General features: G+C 42.1%; 2 protein-coding genes across 5 annotated transcripts in view; one reads left to right on the top strand and one right to left on the bottom strand.

Moving 5' to 3' along the window:
• Positions 1-3,320: 3,320 nt before the first annotated feature.
• LDAF1 (lipid droplet assembly factor 1) lies at positions 3,321-10,147 on the bottom strand. Its single transcript, XM_064673574.1, has 7 exons — positions 10,098-10,147; positions 8,680-8,749; positions 8,035-8,260; positions 6,975-7,111; positions 5,908-6,076; positions 5,375-5,513; positions 3,321-4,198 (listed from the first exon to the last, which is right to left on the bottom strand). Exons 1-7 carry the CDS (start codon positions 10,145-10,147, stop codon positions 4,108-4,110), a joined length of 882 nt encoding a protein of 293 aa, XP_064529644.1. The 3' UTR covers positions 3,321-4,107.
• Positions 7,692-15,007, top strand: part of DNAH3 (dynein axonemal heavy chain 3) — a 70,206-nt gene continuing 62,890 nt past the window's right edge. For 2 of the 4 annotated variants that reach the window (XR_010434703.1, XM_064672948.1), the window contains exons 1-5: positions 7,692-7,907; positions 9,259-9,368; positions 11,339-11,446; positions 12,958-13,077; positions 14,100-14,325. Coding sequence is in view for 3 of the 4 variants with exons in the window: in XM_064672948.1 (XP_064529018.1) it covers positions 12,982-13,077; positions 14,100-14,325 (322 nt within the window). In the remaining variant the exon portion in view is untranslated. Of the gene's footprint in view, positions 7,908-9,258; positions 9,369-10,852; positions 10,887-11,338; positions 11,447-12,957; positions 13,078-14,099; positions 14,326-15,007 lie in introns of those variants that run through there. The other 2 variants (XM_064672946.1, XM_064672947.1) reach the window with 2 other exon arrangements.

Genomic DNA, 15,007 nt, shown 5'->3' with positions numbered 1-15,007 from the left:
GGAGAACAGAGTTCTAAAGCTGCCTCTGCATTAATACACATTCTCTGAAGATTGGTTGTGCCACACCAACTTCATCAGGTTGCATTTGACCTGTAGCTTCCTTATGCTCTGCTTGGTTACAACAACTGCTTTCCACTCCTCTAGGACTTATCGTTGGGACATGTCTGTTAGTACAGCAAGTTAACATTCAGTTTATCTCCTACTCCTCCCACTGTCACCAGTATTGCAGTTTTAGTGCATACATTTGTAAGATGTAGTTTCTTTTGCTTTTGTCTTATGCCAAAATTTTCAGGGAAAGCTTATATTCTTTGCCTTTGGCCACAAAAGTAGACCTGTCTTAGCAGTTACTCCCCTTCAGCAGGGTAAGGAATACATTGAGTGTTTTGTTAAAAGTTCAGTGTATGTTTTTAAAATGTCACTGTAGTTGTTTGTTGCAGCTTTCAGTATAGACAAGGACAGCACTATGTGCAGATGTAACACTGCCCACCTGAGGTGAGGCAGTCTTAGTCATGCTGTTGTTTTCTGTCTTGTATTCTGTACACATTACTTTGCACAGTCAAGGAAATAAGGCATAAAATACAGTTGCATGTGACAGAATGAGAAGGGATGACAGTGCTTTGCACTTGGAGTGTAACAGCCTTGGGTTAAACACTGTCTAGCAACTCTGTGAGCAGGGGCAGTGATCATCACAAGTCCAGCTCCCTGTTCTTTGCATGTTCAGGGCTTCAGGTCAAGTCACTATGCCGACCCTGCTAATTGTCAAACATGCTATGCATAAATAGCATAGGGCTGGGGGCTTGTCTGCCACAGCCCTTACTTTGCTGAAGCATTATTAATGAGCTATTCCTCATGCAACAGGTTTCAGGGGACATTTTCTAAATACTAATGCAAAAAGAGCATGGAGTACTGAGAGTATCAGTGAGAAGACATTATGCTGGTGTTTAATTAAAATTATACTGTCAGTATAAATACAACGAAACCATAGATCTCATTGGAGCTACTTATTTTTGAGTCACTTACTGTCTGTTAGACAGAGGTTAGGGTTGAAGTGGTTACTTAGGCTACTGTCCAGCAAACCTCCTACTATACTTAAGTCCTATTGACTTAGCACTTGGCTGGAATATGAAGTATTTCTGCAAATGCCAGAAAAGTGGTGCTTGAAGAGGGTTTATGTACTTGACAGCATGTTGTACTTACCTGTATGGGCTTTTAGCTCTTCTGACCTAAGCAAACCTACTACTCTTAATAACCCCTCTCTCCATCCTTCTTGGCATGTTCAGGCAGAGGTTTCCTTGTTTCTCATTGCTGGATGGAGTCTGTGTGAGGATGGTTGGAGTTTACTAAATAATGTTATAGTGACTGTTGTGTAAACAATATGAGAAAGAAATGCTAGTTTAATATTCCACTGTGTTAAAATATTTCTTACATAGCTCTCATATATGGAGACTTGCACTATGAGGGTATTTAAAAGACCTCATGTTTCCTCACTTAGGGAAGAGGTAAGAGCTTTGCTTTTGTTCTTTGACTTCTATATTTTGTACTACTTTTACTGCCCAGGGAAGTGAGACAAAGGTTGCACACAGTGACAGCCATCCAGGTCAAAGGGAGGGTTGTTCTTGCCTGGTTTCTGTCCCTGACTCATACTGTCTGCCTAGGGGAAGATTGTCAGAAGTGGCACATGAGAGATCTATCTTGGGGAGGATTAAATATAATACTCCCAGGGTGGCTTAGTTGTGCTCTATTTGCAGACGTTGAAGGGCCAGTTTAAATGAAGGCTCGTGTAACTTATTTAAATCAAGGAAAACACAGGCTTTTATTCCTAGCTTTGTAAATAGCTTACCTTAAAGCCCAGCCACACAGTCCTTCCCTCTTTCTCTGTGTGTGCTGCTGCCTCTCAGTCCCTTGCTGGAGTGTGTTTTCAGGAAAGGTTAAGCTCCCCTTGCAAGTCCAAAGGATTCCTTTACTACACTCAGGTCTGATGTCCCTCTCTTCTGACACAGGGGAGGGCAAAGTGGAATGATGATGTGCAGCAAGAGGAGGCAGACGAATTAAGTCACCTGTTGCAGGTGTAGGCAGCACTGGCTCTCTGCAGCCTGAGCTCAAACAGCTGCTTCAGGAACTGTAGCACAGTTGGTTGCTCCAAATTCCCTTAGAAAGACTTCAGATGTTTTGGGTCCCCCAGGACACAGGGATTAGGGCTACAAGAGTGGTTGCCTATTAAGGCATGTTTATGCCTAAAGTAAGGGGCAGAGAGCTGGATCCTTAGGGCTGGGTAGGCTGAGACCTGGTTGGGAATGGTGCCACTGGCATGTGAAAGTCTCCTGCCAGTTCCTTGCTGGGCTGGTGCTGTTCTGCAGGAAGCTAAAAGAGCAACTGAGAAAAAGGGGACTTGGCAGCATCCCCCCAGCCTCTCCTGCTAAGGGCTTCTTAGCTCTACTGCAGTGTTTAATAATTTAAAGAAGAAAACAACCTATGTCCTCATTTAAGGGATGGCCTTACTGACTCCAGTAAAAACACCTCCTCTGTGCTGACCTAGTTTTTTCCTTAGCATATCCCCATGGAAAACCATACTAATGCAGTGATGGCACAGCACAGAAAGCAGTTCTTATTAAAAGGGCACAATGAGAAGCCTTGAAGTGACAGATTGACAAACAAGCAAAGGTCAGGGCAGCAGGAGTGAAACTGTTCCATGTTGTACCTGCTGGTAACTGAGAATTCACAGCTTTAGCTCCCGATAAGTGCTGATGACACAGTGAATTACATAATGAAAAATAAATTTAAAATTCAGAAGGAAATGGTTCATGTGGGGTCAGACTCTGAGTAGGAATAAATCAACTTGCTTTAGTGTCTGCTGAACTTAAGCAGTGCCTGTTCCCTTCAGCAGAAGATGATGGTAAAAAGGGATGGCTGGCTAGATAGCTTTGTAATATTTATTTGCTAAATTAATGTACTGTTAAAATGAAGGGCTCCTGGAAATCTAAAGATTATTTCAGTCTACTGCTGAAGTATGTAGCCAGCTTACCTTAGGGGCCGAAAATATTACCAATACTGTGTGGAAAACATTACAGCTCAGACTTTGCTTCAAGTTGGAGCCAAATAGCATGTTGGTTCATGAAAAACTAAGTAAAATGCTAATTTAGATTTTAGACTTCTGCATTTTTTTTACAGGGATGAGAAAGGGAGTAATCTACAGTTTGTAACTCAGCAATGCTGGCCAGCCACAGTACTTTAATCAAGGTGAAATGTAGCCTACCTTAGAAGCAGATGTGGAAAAGTTGTTTTTATTGTAGAATACACAGAATAAATGTAAGACAACCTGGTTAAACAAACAGCACTTTATTAAACTAATATAGTTAGATAGTTTCTTAATGCTTAAAAATATAATAGCTTTTGCAAAAACAAAACCAAAAAAGTTTAAATAACATACAAGAAGTTACAACTGAGAAGCAAACCAGGCAATTTAAATACCTAAACAAAGAGGAAAAAATGCACCATTTAAGCATGCCCTTGCTATAATGAGGCAATGAGAACAAGGAAAATATCCCTTTGGAATAATGCAACATCTAAAGGTGTATATATAAGCTTAGAGCATGACTTAATATATGACAAAACCTTATTTTCCCTGTATAATAAATATAAAGCATTAGCATACTATTTTAACAAAGGCTGTTAAGGCTTACAAGTATTTTTTCCACATTCAAAATGCATTCTGAGTGTGTTCTGAGCTTTGGTACTTCTGTTTCAAAATGACCAACTGCTGCACAAAAACTTCAAGAGAGTATGTCCAGAACTCCAGCAACTAATGAGAAATCAAATCCCTACTCTTTCTTTCACCTAATTACCACTGACTTAACAGTACCAGTCACATCCCTTGCCCAAGCTCTGTGGAGCATTCCATCATGCACATACACTTACTACTGCAATACACTGCTGCTTAATGGTTACTCTTAATATCCATTTTACATCGACTATGTAAGATGTACATTGACTCTTTTCAGTTCCCAGAAGGAGCACACAAAGGCTGAATGCTCAAGGAGTAAACAGTTACATAATGAAGGTCAGAACGGGGCAGTTAAGTGCCTATGGAGGAAGTGGGGACAAACCCACTTATTCACTTTTTCCATTATTGGCAGAAACATCCAAGCCAGGCTTCTTCTGTGGCAAACTTCCATTAACATCTTGCTTTCTTAGCTGACCCCTGTATACATAAGAAAAGAATGGCTTTACAGTCTGTTCTTCCCTGAAATTGTTGTATTTTAACTTTTTACTCAAGAAAGCTGAGCAGTGCAGATATAAACCTGTCTGAGGCTCCTGGAACATCTGCTGCTGGTCTACTAGAACTTCTCTCAAAAGGCACAGGAATGTAAAAATAGCAGGTATTATCTGTTTTAACATCAGAGCTGTAAGTCAATATGACAGATTGGGTTGTGCACTTGATACACTATGAAAAATAGAAATCTTCTGGAGCGGGTGGGCAATGTTATGGACCTGGCAGCAATGCCCTGGAGGGGTGGTACAGAGCCCTGGAACAGATGTGAACACACTGGGCCTTGCACCATGGTTTTGTCACCCTGCTGGTACCACCAGCTCCACAGGGAGCTCTGTGCTGAAGGAGCAAACTGAGAAAGTCTAAGAGGGAGCAGCTGTAACTTTATTTCTTGCTCTTCCCTATGCTTAAGTGATTATCATGATTCCTTCCCTGGCAGGTATCTCAAGGTGCCAGAGGTGGCATTCCAGCACAATCTGCCAGTGCCTCCTGCTCCCAGCCAGGTGCTCAGGGAAGTGTGGCTGAGGCAATGCTGACTGTAATGGGTTTCTGAGCCCAAAGTCCTGGGAAACATGAATGGCAAGCTGCACACGTGCAGTGTCCTGCAACCTGTTATTGCTACTTTGACCATTCTGTCCCTCTTAAGTACCATTCTGCCTATCCTAGATCTACAACTAATTTTGGTCCATTACTCTACAAATGCAGGTAAGCAGAGATAGCTGGGTTATCATGGAGGAAGAACTGCAAAAAGCTCATCCTCTACACAAAATTTAATTTGGCAGCATGTTTTAATGATATTTAGAGCAACAAACTGCAGCGAGACAAAGCTGTATTTTATTGAATGTGTTGTGTTAGCACAGGCACATTTAAAAACCACTTACATTTTCTCTTTCCCCAAAAGGAAGAAGAGCATGTATTAACTCTTACTGAAATACATCTTGATGACTGAATATCTGTATACTGCACATTAAGCTATAAGGGTAGCTCAAGATTCAAAGCACTCAAGAGATTGTTAAACTAAGCAACTTAAAATTATTGCAGTAGTCAATGCAATAGTGCAGTTGCAGAGTTTGAAATCCAAGCATGGATAAAGACATCCATACTCACCTTGAAGAACACCAGTAGTTGACCAGAGTTGAAAGTGCAATGTAAGAAATACTCAGTACTCCAGAAACTCCCAGGGAAACTGCCCCCAGGCCACACAGCACACACAGGAGGGCTATGCCACCTATGGCTATCGCAATACCTAATAAAACAAAAGCAGTTCTTTAAACAAGTTTATGTACAAGTAAATTAAAGAGAGCTGACATTCTACCACAACCACAATTTCAAATCAGTTGGGAAAACAATCTTCCTCAGTCAGCTGGCTGGCCTCTATGAAAGCTATGCATGGTTAAGATAACTGGTTTAGAGGTATCATGGTGGCTGAGATTAGAAAGGAAAATAGGATTTCCCCTGTATAGACTACACTTAATCAGATTACTATTCTTATATTAATAGTTTTAGTACTGCTGAGACCTGAGGACTACACACATAAATCCTCAATTGCTCAGACTCAGAATTCCAGAGAGAAGAAGAAAAGAAGGAAAAGATAACGTGCCTTGAAAGGGAATAGGTAAGTACATAGATGCATACAGTACCTTCCATGACTATCACACCAATACAGGCCATCACAGCTGTTGTAACAACGAAAATCAGGAAAAATGCAACAGGAATAGCAGACACTGCAATAAACATCAGGAGTGACAAGGCAATAAAAGGATGGTCATCTAAATATTGGCCAACTCGAGAATTCATAAATGCAACAACCTGTGGATGAAAGAAAAACATTTCAGATTTTATTTCTTGTCATAGGTAACTTTCACAGATCGCTCACTGCTAATGTAGTGAACTACAGAGAACATCCTCTTGCAAGTCTGCAGTTTGCACAGAGGACAGCTGTTGTCTGTTTCAAAAGCATGGAAATTTGCTGCAAATTTAGATAACTTCATAGCATATAAACTATATATATATATATATATAATAATTCTAGCAAAACCAGACATTGTTTCTCTTGGACCTCCCCAGTTCTATTCTTGCATAAATTAAAAAACGAACAAACAATCTGAAAACAAGTAAAAAACCAAACTGCAGTTTAGCTGCAGATTTTAGTGAGGTCTTTGCAACTATTACTTTGATCTAGAAAACTGTATCTGTTAGGAAAAAAACCCCTGTAACATCTAAAAGTTATGATTTTTCTTTTATCTGTGGCTTAGTAATATCTGCAACCTGCTCACTTATTGAATTTAAGTACAGCGCAGGCATGTCTGTATCACAGACTTTTTAAGAATTTAATTATAATGTTACCAGTAAAAAAAAAAATTCTTTTCACAGAGGCAGTCATATCTATACACTGGAATTTAACTGAAGTAGGTTTCCATCCCTTAAGGAAATACATATTGTAGTTTTAGTTCTTTTTATAGCAGCACAACCACTTCACTAAAATGCCACTCTACTATCTCTAATAGTTATGCCAGTAAAATACAAAAACACGGAGCAGGCTTCCCTTTTTCTTGATTGCTGAAGGCGTGGGAGGACAGGCCTTCTCACAGGCCTCACAGCTCTTACTTTAAAAAAAGGAGTGCATTTAAATAAACTGAGGTATGACATCCCAATAGTTATTAAAGGAGTAACTTCATAAATATATAAAATTATATTCCAGACCCACATTTGCGTTGCTGTGGATGATCTGCACCACAGAGTGCCATTGCTTCTGCAGTTCCTGCATTTCTTTAGATACGGTACAATCCTCAGTCACGATCTCTTCTTCTGGACTACCAGTTCTCACCCAGCCATCCAATTTTCCTTGAAATTAAGGTACAGTTAGTAAAAGGTTCATACGCATGCTTTTTGAAAATAAAATGTTACTTCTGTATAAAGAGAGAATGTAGATGCCAGCTGTTGATGTGATACACAACAGTGTGACACACTGCTTTTACCAAAGCACATCTACTGTACAGGGCTTGTCCCTGCAAGCTCTTCTGGAACTCCCAAAAGCCAAATATCAAGATACAGATGCCTCTCACTTTCTTTCTTTATAACATTAACCCTGTGTTTAAGTGTGAAGGTTAGCAGCAAAACCAGATCAGTTTTAACAATCTGTATGGACAATTTGTTGCTACCGGTGCTGCAAACCAGTTAACACACCAAGGAGACTGATTGTCTTGTGCTCAGAATTGAAAACATGCCCTGTACAGCTTCAAAACTCTCTGTATAAAGGCAAAATCTGACATCTTAAAGGAAGCCTCAGCTCAGCGATCCCCCTTCCCCCACGACCACTCCCATCTGTTGTTGCAGGGGAGGTTAAAAGACGCATTTTCCTGTTTGCAGACCCTCGCACCCACCGCGCTGGTGTCACTGCCGTGCCCTGTGCCCACGGGCCCCGCGGTGCTTTACAGGGTGTTTTGACGCCCGAGGCTGAGCTCTGGCCGCCGGCAGCGCCGGGCAGGAGCCTCCCGCGGGGCGCGCCCGAGCCCCGGGCGTTACCCCCGCCCGGCCCGCGGCCTGCACCGAGAGCCGAGCTCAGGACGCGTTAATTAATCACCCCCCGTTAATCACCGCTGCAGCCGCGCCGCCGGCGCCCAGCGGGTGCCCCGCGGAGGTGAGGGGGTCCCACAGCGCCGGGGCCGCCGGCCCTCCCGCGGCGGCCGGGCCGCAGGGGCAGCGCCGGTGGCCGGGCTGGCGGAGCGGGGCTGCCCCGCTGCCCGGGGCCGGCCCGTCCCTCTCACCTGCGGCTCTGCCCGCCGGGCCGCGGCCCCGCTCGCTGCCGGGCCTGCCGGGGCCCAGGGAAGCGCCGCCGCCCTCCCGCCGCTGTCTCCTCCCCGCGGGGGCCGGGCAGGGCCCGCCGGGCGCGGCTCCGCGGCGGGTGCTGAGCGAGGAGCGGAGCGGGCTGGGCCCCGCAGGGCAGCGGGGGCTGCGATGGGTGCCGCTCGGTGCCCTTGCGCGGGGCTCCTTCTGCCCTCAGCCCGGCCCTACCTCAGCCGCTCGGGTCCGGGCACCCTCAGGAGTGTCCAAGGGCTTTGTGTTGTTTTAGGACGTGCAGCCCCGTGTTTCCTGGAATTGAGGGTGGGAAATGAGGATATGTGCGGTATCCGTGCCGCTGTGCGGGCGTGCAGAGGCACGTTCGGCCCCGGGGCACAGGGTGTCCGGCACCGCGGCTCCGAGTGCCGGGAATCGCTCTGTGTGCGTTTGCAATCCAGGAATCGCTCGGTGTGTGTCTGTAATCCCACCGTCCCCAGTCTGGGGGGCTGCTGCCATCGCAGTGGGAGGCAGCCAAGGCATCTTGCAGCGAATTGTGGCTGTTCGGTCACGCCCTGAACAGGCAGCTGCGAAACTCATCACCTGGCACAACCACCTTCCCCCGTCCCGGTTACTTGTTCCCACACGTTTCCACCCTGTCTCGAGGCCTCCACGGGTGTTTTGGTGGCCACGTAGCAAACCTGTCTGGGGAGGTGCACGACGTGAGGAATAACTGCTTGAAAAACTCATCTGGGTTTTCAGCAAAAACAATGAATCCTACAGTGTCCCAGCATTTTAGATGGCACTGTTCACCTCAGCAGTGATGCTCGGTGAGGTGTGTTACATGATGGTTTGGCCTGGCTGCTTTCCAGAACCACCAGGATGATGTTAACATGCAAGCGTGAGGCTTCAGGGAATTCTCAGCTTTTGCTACATGTAATTTACATGCTGTAAATTGCAATAAGTAAAACATTTATGTTTCTCATGACTGCTTTAATAATTTTTGATTGCTGCCACCTAAGAGAGTATTGCGAAACTGAATGGTAATGGTTTCATGATTATGTTTTTAAAGGCAACAAAATAAATAGCATGTTTCATTTGGAGTGTGCTGGTCTTACAATGCAAAGAGAGATTTTATGAAGTCTGGGAGTTTTAACCTATCAGACTGTAAGAGCTCTGTGTGTTTGAGATGCTGATTTCAATGATTTCTGCAGGTACAAGGATTTGTGTAGACAGTGGAAGTAAGAGGGGTATATTAACACAAATTTGGACTATGGGCTCTAAAAGCCCAGCACAAGATACCTGCAAGAAGAGGATGGTGAGGGTAAGTTTATTTTGCTTGCACTCTTAAAGTGTTTATCTCACATATTATTAAAGTGCATCATGTATTGATATTCCTAGTACACTAGTGTATGTAATAATAAATTTGAATTTGTTGATTTTGTGTACTTTTTTTTAAACGGAGCATAGGGACAAAGTGACTGGCAGAATTATAGTGTGACATAATCCAGTGATAATGGCACTATAAAGTTTAATGGCTCCGCTGCATTGAAAGTATATTGAAGATTTTAAATTTCTGGCTCTTTTTAAACGTGTCATAGCTGTGGTTTGGAAGATAGTCTTGTGCATCTTAGTAAATTATTTTCCTGCTATTCATAATTATGTTTTCTGCTGAAAATTCATATATAATCTCTTTCTATATAAAATAACTAGTTTTAATGTTTCTCAAGTAGCATAAGTCAATTATTTAACTTCAAAGGGCATGAATATATGAGCAGCTGAGTTGATGTGCACAGAGGAACAGTAGTTAGTCTAACTGCTGCTTAATTGAGCTTGTCTTCATGCCAGTGTCAGCTCCAATTAGCAGGAAAATACTCATGTTGCAAACCAGCACTGAAATACTTGGAGAGTTAGGCACGCAGTGGGCAAGCAATTACCAGCATGAGCAGTGCTGGTTCTGTACCCCACACTGTTTAAAGAGGAGCCTTGTTTTTGGTAGGAACTTTCACGTCTGGCCAGGCAGGAACAATATTCCATTTATAGTTGGTATTACCTCAAAATATAAGGAAAGCTGTTAATAGTTGACTCGGGGATATCAGCCATTCTCACAGCTTACAGAAAATTGGAGCAAACAAATAGCATCCAGAGATGGTGGGAAAGAGTTTAAAATGGAAATCTTGCTTTGTTGTCAGAATATGGACAAGGCCTCTCTTGAGGGTCGGTGTAAAGAGACTGTGCTAGATTTCATGTTGGGTGGTAATAATTCCCATTTGTGGAGAAATCAGATAGAGGACTCTTTCAGGACATGGTGATGACTTGTGAGTGGGAGGCAAATGCATACAAGTGGACTTAGAGGAATGGGGAGTATCCCACCTGCTGCCTTCAGATCTCCAGGGAATTTGATTCTGAATGGTGGAAAAGTGGTGGAGATGTTTGGGTTCAAGATTTTGAATCTTTAATATTTTTTTTTCCTAATTCCTTCTAAGAAAATTTGGGTTTATATGGCCTTTACTTCTTCAGGAGCTTCCTTGCTCTGTGCGGTATTTTCATGCAGAAGTCAGAATATCTCAGGTGTTTTAAGACTACATTTTTAGTAGCTTTCAGAGGTAAAAGGAGCCTGTACAGTTCCTCATTGGTTCCACAGCTGAATCTCCCTGACCACAGCTTGGCACAACACTGTGCTGAAAGGGGCTGTTTTCTCTCTGCTGGGGAAGGAGAGGGAGGAGGGAATTCCTGTCTCCAAGCACCGGCTATGCTGTAACTGGGGCAACAGAGCTGAGGAGTGAGAGGCAGAGTGTCAGCTGGGACAGGCAGAGGGACTGGTAACAAGGACACCTTGCAGGTAGTACCTGCTCTTACCCTGCTCCCTCATGCATCCTGTGGATGTGTAAGGCATGCTGGGCATTGCTCTCATTCTCTTTTCCCATTCCTTTTGAGTTGTGCTTATTTCTTGTGGCAATTAATGTGTGGCTCTGTCTGCTGTAAACCATAGCTGGGGGCCCAGAGTCCCTGGGGTATTAAAAGAGGGGGAAGGAAGTTGGTTTTGGAGAAGGTGGAAAGAGCAGGGCAGGAAAAAATCTAGCTTGAAAGACATCTGGGGAGAGTTAGAAAGATTAAGGTGAAAAGTGACCTTGAGAAGAACGGAGAGAAAAAGCATGAAAGTTTGGAGGGAGGGAAGGTTTACTATTGTAAATAAGACAGGGAAGAGCTGGGATTCTTCTTCTTCCTGGCAGTTGGGATAGAAGCTGATTGACACCTTGTGTGCTGCCTGAAATGAGTCTCTTTCTTTTACAGAGCATGTAACAACAAGGGTGTTTATAGTGAGGGGAAGGACGGAAAAAGTGTTAGCAAACAAAAGACCAAAACAAAATAAAGCCAACACAGAACCTGAGGCTCCTGAGGGTAAGTTCTTTGTGCAGTGACTGTGAAAGATCAGTAGCTTTTTCAGAACTGCAGATGAAATTGGTCATTACGGGTGGTTAGTGGTTTGACATTGGAAGAACTCTAATTAGAAGACACTTGTTGAATATTCTTTAGATCTAATCCTTTATAATGTACTTATTAAGGATTCCTTTGCTCAAATATTTAGCTGTTTGAAAGGTTAGTTGGCATCTAAGTCAAAAGTTGCTTTAGAATGAATACTGGCTTTTTAAATAAGTCTTGTACCTTTATGAATGAATGACTCTCCTAATAAACTTCATAGTTTATTCATGTTTAAGGCACCCTAGGGCCCAATCCTTTAGTCATTAATCAAGAGCAATTCACGCTCTCTTTAATGAATTACGTCTGGCAGTGGTAATGTCTTCATTTCTTTATGTGTGTGTGTGTGCAGGTGTGCTGGGGAAAACCAAGGAGGTAAATCAAATCAGTCCTTTGTCAAATTTTATTTCTAAATGGGCTCTAATTTGATATTGAGGAGGTCACAATTTTGTCTGCTGGAAAACTAGGTTCCAGCAGCCTAGTTTTTCAGTGAAATATCAGAAAGCTATAACCATGTGCTAAAAATGTGTTACAATTATGTAAAAATAATTATGTTATTCAAACATAATTTTATTGGGTAATGATTTCCTCTTTCATGGTGATTTAACTCACTCGTGATCAGTTACCACATAGTTCTCACCTTCTCCTTCTGGTAGTGTCACTGTGTAGTCAGGACTTTGTTCCTCATGAATCTCCTAAACAAATAGGATTTAGGAAATTCAGAGCAGACTGTGAGTGAGGCTTTGGCCTATACTAAGGAAAGTTTGCATTCAAAATAATCTTAAAGCACTATGAGACTAAATAATTCTGAGAAAATATCCTGAGAGGACTTTATATGGAGTCTTGGAAAGCCATCTCAAAGTATTGGCACTTTGAGAAGGTGGAACATAATCCTAAAACATATCAGTTCTGACATTTGCAGTAAAACACTTTGCTGAGTCCTTCTGAGCAATCTGTTCTTCCAGCAGCATCCTAGCAATAGTTTGTTCTGGCACTGGGTCATTATAGACATGAAAATTATCTGGGGTTTTTTTCCTGCCCAGTAATATGTTTCACACAGCTTCACTGTCAATTTGGCAGTCTGGTAGGCTTTAATATTTTAATATCCACAGTTTATACCATTACAAACTCCATGTGGAGTTTTTAGTATAACTTAAACTATTTAAATAACTTTAAATTGTTTACAGTGTTATAAAGATAAGGCGTGGGGTTTTTTTAGTCTGACATTTGTTGTTGGTTAGAATTTTTATCAAACTGCTGCAAAGAACATGTTTTGCTGAGGAACCCACTCCACAGAGTGTCTGTTGCCTTGAAATTAGAAAAGTTACAATATGTAATTTTCAATAAAAACTGAAAGCAGCTGTTTTTACTTCATTAATCTTTTTTGAAACATTTCATAAATATCTTTGAAGTTGTTTTTCGTTTCTGTCTAGTCACAAAACAATTCTCTGTACGACATGAGTCACTCAGAGCAGTTCCCGGACTTCCCACCCCTGCCTGGCTCTGCCTCTGCCTCTGCTTCTGCTTCAGCTGCACCTGCAGACTTGCAGGAGGTATGTGCTCTCTCCCCTTGTGTCAGGGTTTACATTACATTCTATGTGTAGCAAATTCCCATTTTTTTGCCATGTGGTTTAGTGGGCATGGTGGTACTCAGGCAAAGGTTGGACCTTGGAGATCTTTTCCAGCCTTAATGATTCTGTGGTTCCAAGTACATTCATGATTCTATCTTATGTACTTTTTCTCTCTGAGGATATCCTGAAATATACCTCTCGATCCCATGTCCCTTGTACCTGTGAGCTGTCTCATTAGAGTTTAGACATTAGGACAAGCCAATCAGTAGATCATAGAATCATAGAATCAACTGGGTTGGAAAAGATCTCTGAGATCATCAAGTCCAACCCTTGATCCAACACCACTGTGGTTACTAGACCATGGCACTGATGCCACATCCAGTCTCATCTTAGAAACCTCCAGGGATGGTGAATCCACCACTTCCCTGGGCAGCCCATTCCAATGTCTGGTTACTCTCCCTGTAAAAAATTTCTTCCTAGTATCCAACACAGTCACCTGAGAAAACATGGAAAACAGAGACAGAAGAAATCCTGTACTGATGTGAGAGAGAAAGATGAAAGATGAATTTGTTAACTTCTACTATTGTTCAACTATTACAAGGGTTGTGTTAAAATTAGACATTAGGTCATTAGCAAAGCTTGAGGAACAGGAATTTTCTAATTTTAAGCAAGTGTAAGGAGAAGAAGAAAAGCAGCAAGATGGCAATGTGGGGGAGTAGAAAGTACCAGATAATGTACTAATGTCTTCTTTTATTTATAAAAAAGACCTTGATTATGCAAAAAAAAAAAAAAGTAGGAGTACTGCTACTGAAGTGTTGTGTAAAATTATCCTTATATGTGTGTGGAACATGGTGATCAAAAGGTAGATCAATGGTCAAATGTCCTTGTCAGACCTTTGTATTTGCTTTTTATACTAATTGGTGTTTAATCCTGTTCTAGCTCTAAGAAGGCTTTTTCAATTACTGTGCTGTGTAAAACTTTTGCTCTTTTCCCCCCAATTTCAGCTTCTCCTTCAGAAGAGTGCCTATCCCCCTTTGATGCAACAGTCATCATTGACTTTGGCAGCTCCATTCAAGGAACAGAGTCACTACCGGAGCCCAAGTGACTCCATAGCTAATAACTACACTCTTACTGCACGGGATTTAAAAATGAAAAATGTGTCCAAAGTCAAGTCTTCTTCAATGACAGAGTTATCACAGGCTTCAGGAGGGGAGAGGACACCCTCACCACGTATCCATATTTCAATGTGTTCATAAGTTTAGCCTTGCTTCTTATACATTTTTGTCTCTAATTCTTTATCTGTTGAAGTATCATCCCTGGAAAAATCACTTATCCCCAATAAAGGCTTATAAGTTTATCACTTCAGGGTCAGTGTAGACAAATTTCCCAATGCATGCATAACTTTAATAAATGAAAGGCCAGTTTCTGATTAACTAGTTAGGTTCATCCCTCCAGATATTTGTATGTAATTACTTGGAGGGAATTGTTTGCAAAGCAGTAAATGAACAAACTACAAGTTAGCTTTTATTATTGCTAGAAGTAGATGTTAGTACCAACAGGAAAATAGAAACAAATTCTGTGTGCATCCCTGATATGCTCATATTCATGAGTCTTGCCTACCAAACAAGATGGGGGACAGGCATTAAAATTATACCTGAGAATCAAATCCGAGAAATATTGCTTAACAAACTGTTTTCTTCTGAACCATGTAATTTATGTGTTTGTTAGCAAACTGTGCATGCACATGTTAATTCTACATTATGAAATATTTTATGCTCTTGATTCAACACAACATGTGATATAAAGCAAATAAGGTTAAGTTGCAATACTTTTGCTGCTTAAGTTTACCAACAGTTTACAAGAGCCAAGGTGTTTAGGCTTTAAGTATATTACCAGCTGAAGATATCAAATA

The sequence above is a fragment of the Pseudopipra pipra genome, chromosome 16 (assembly GCF_036250125.1).
Source record: "Pseudopipra pipra isolate bDixPip1 chromosome 16, bDixPip1.hap1, whole genome shotgun sequence".
NCBI classification, from domain to species: Eukaryota; Metazoa; Chordata; class Aves; order Passeriformes; family Pipridae; genus Pseudopipra; species Pseudopipra pipra.
This window is presented reverse-complemented; position numbering and strand designations above follow the sequence as displayed.

What these genes read in the sequence shown, in the direction of transcription:
- LDAF1 (XM_064673574.1), bottom strand. Translation starts at nt 10,147, where the DNA reads ATGGCTGATATCCCCGAGTCAACTATTAACAGCTTTCCTTATATTTTG. An exon ending in CCCGGCGGGCAGAGCCGCAG is followed by an intron (nt 7,112 to 8,034) that starts GTGAGAGGGACG and finishes CTTAATTTCAAG; the next exon opens with GAAAATTGGATGGCTGGGTG. An exon ending in TCATCCACAGCAACGCAAAT is followed by an intron (nt 6,077 to 6,974) that starts GTGGGTCTGGAA and finishes TTTCATCCACAG; the next exon opens with GTTGTTGCATTTATGAATTC.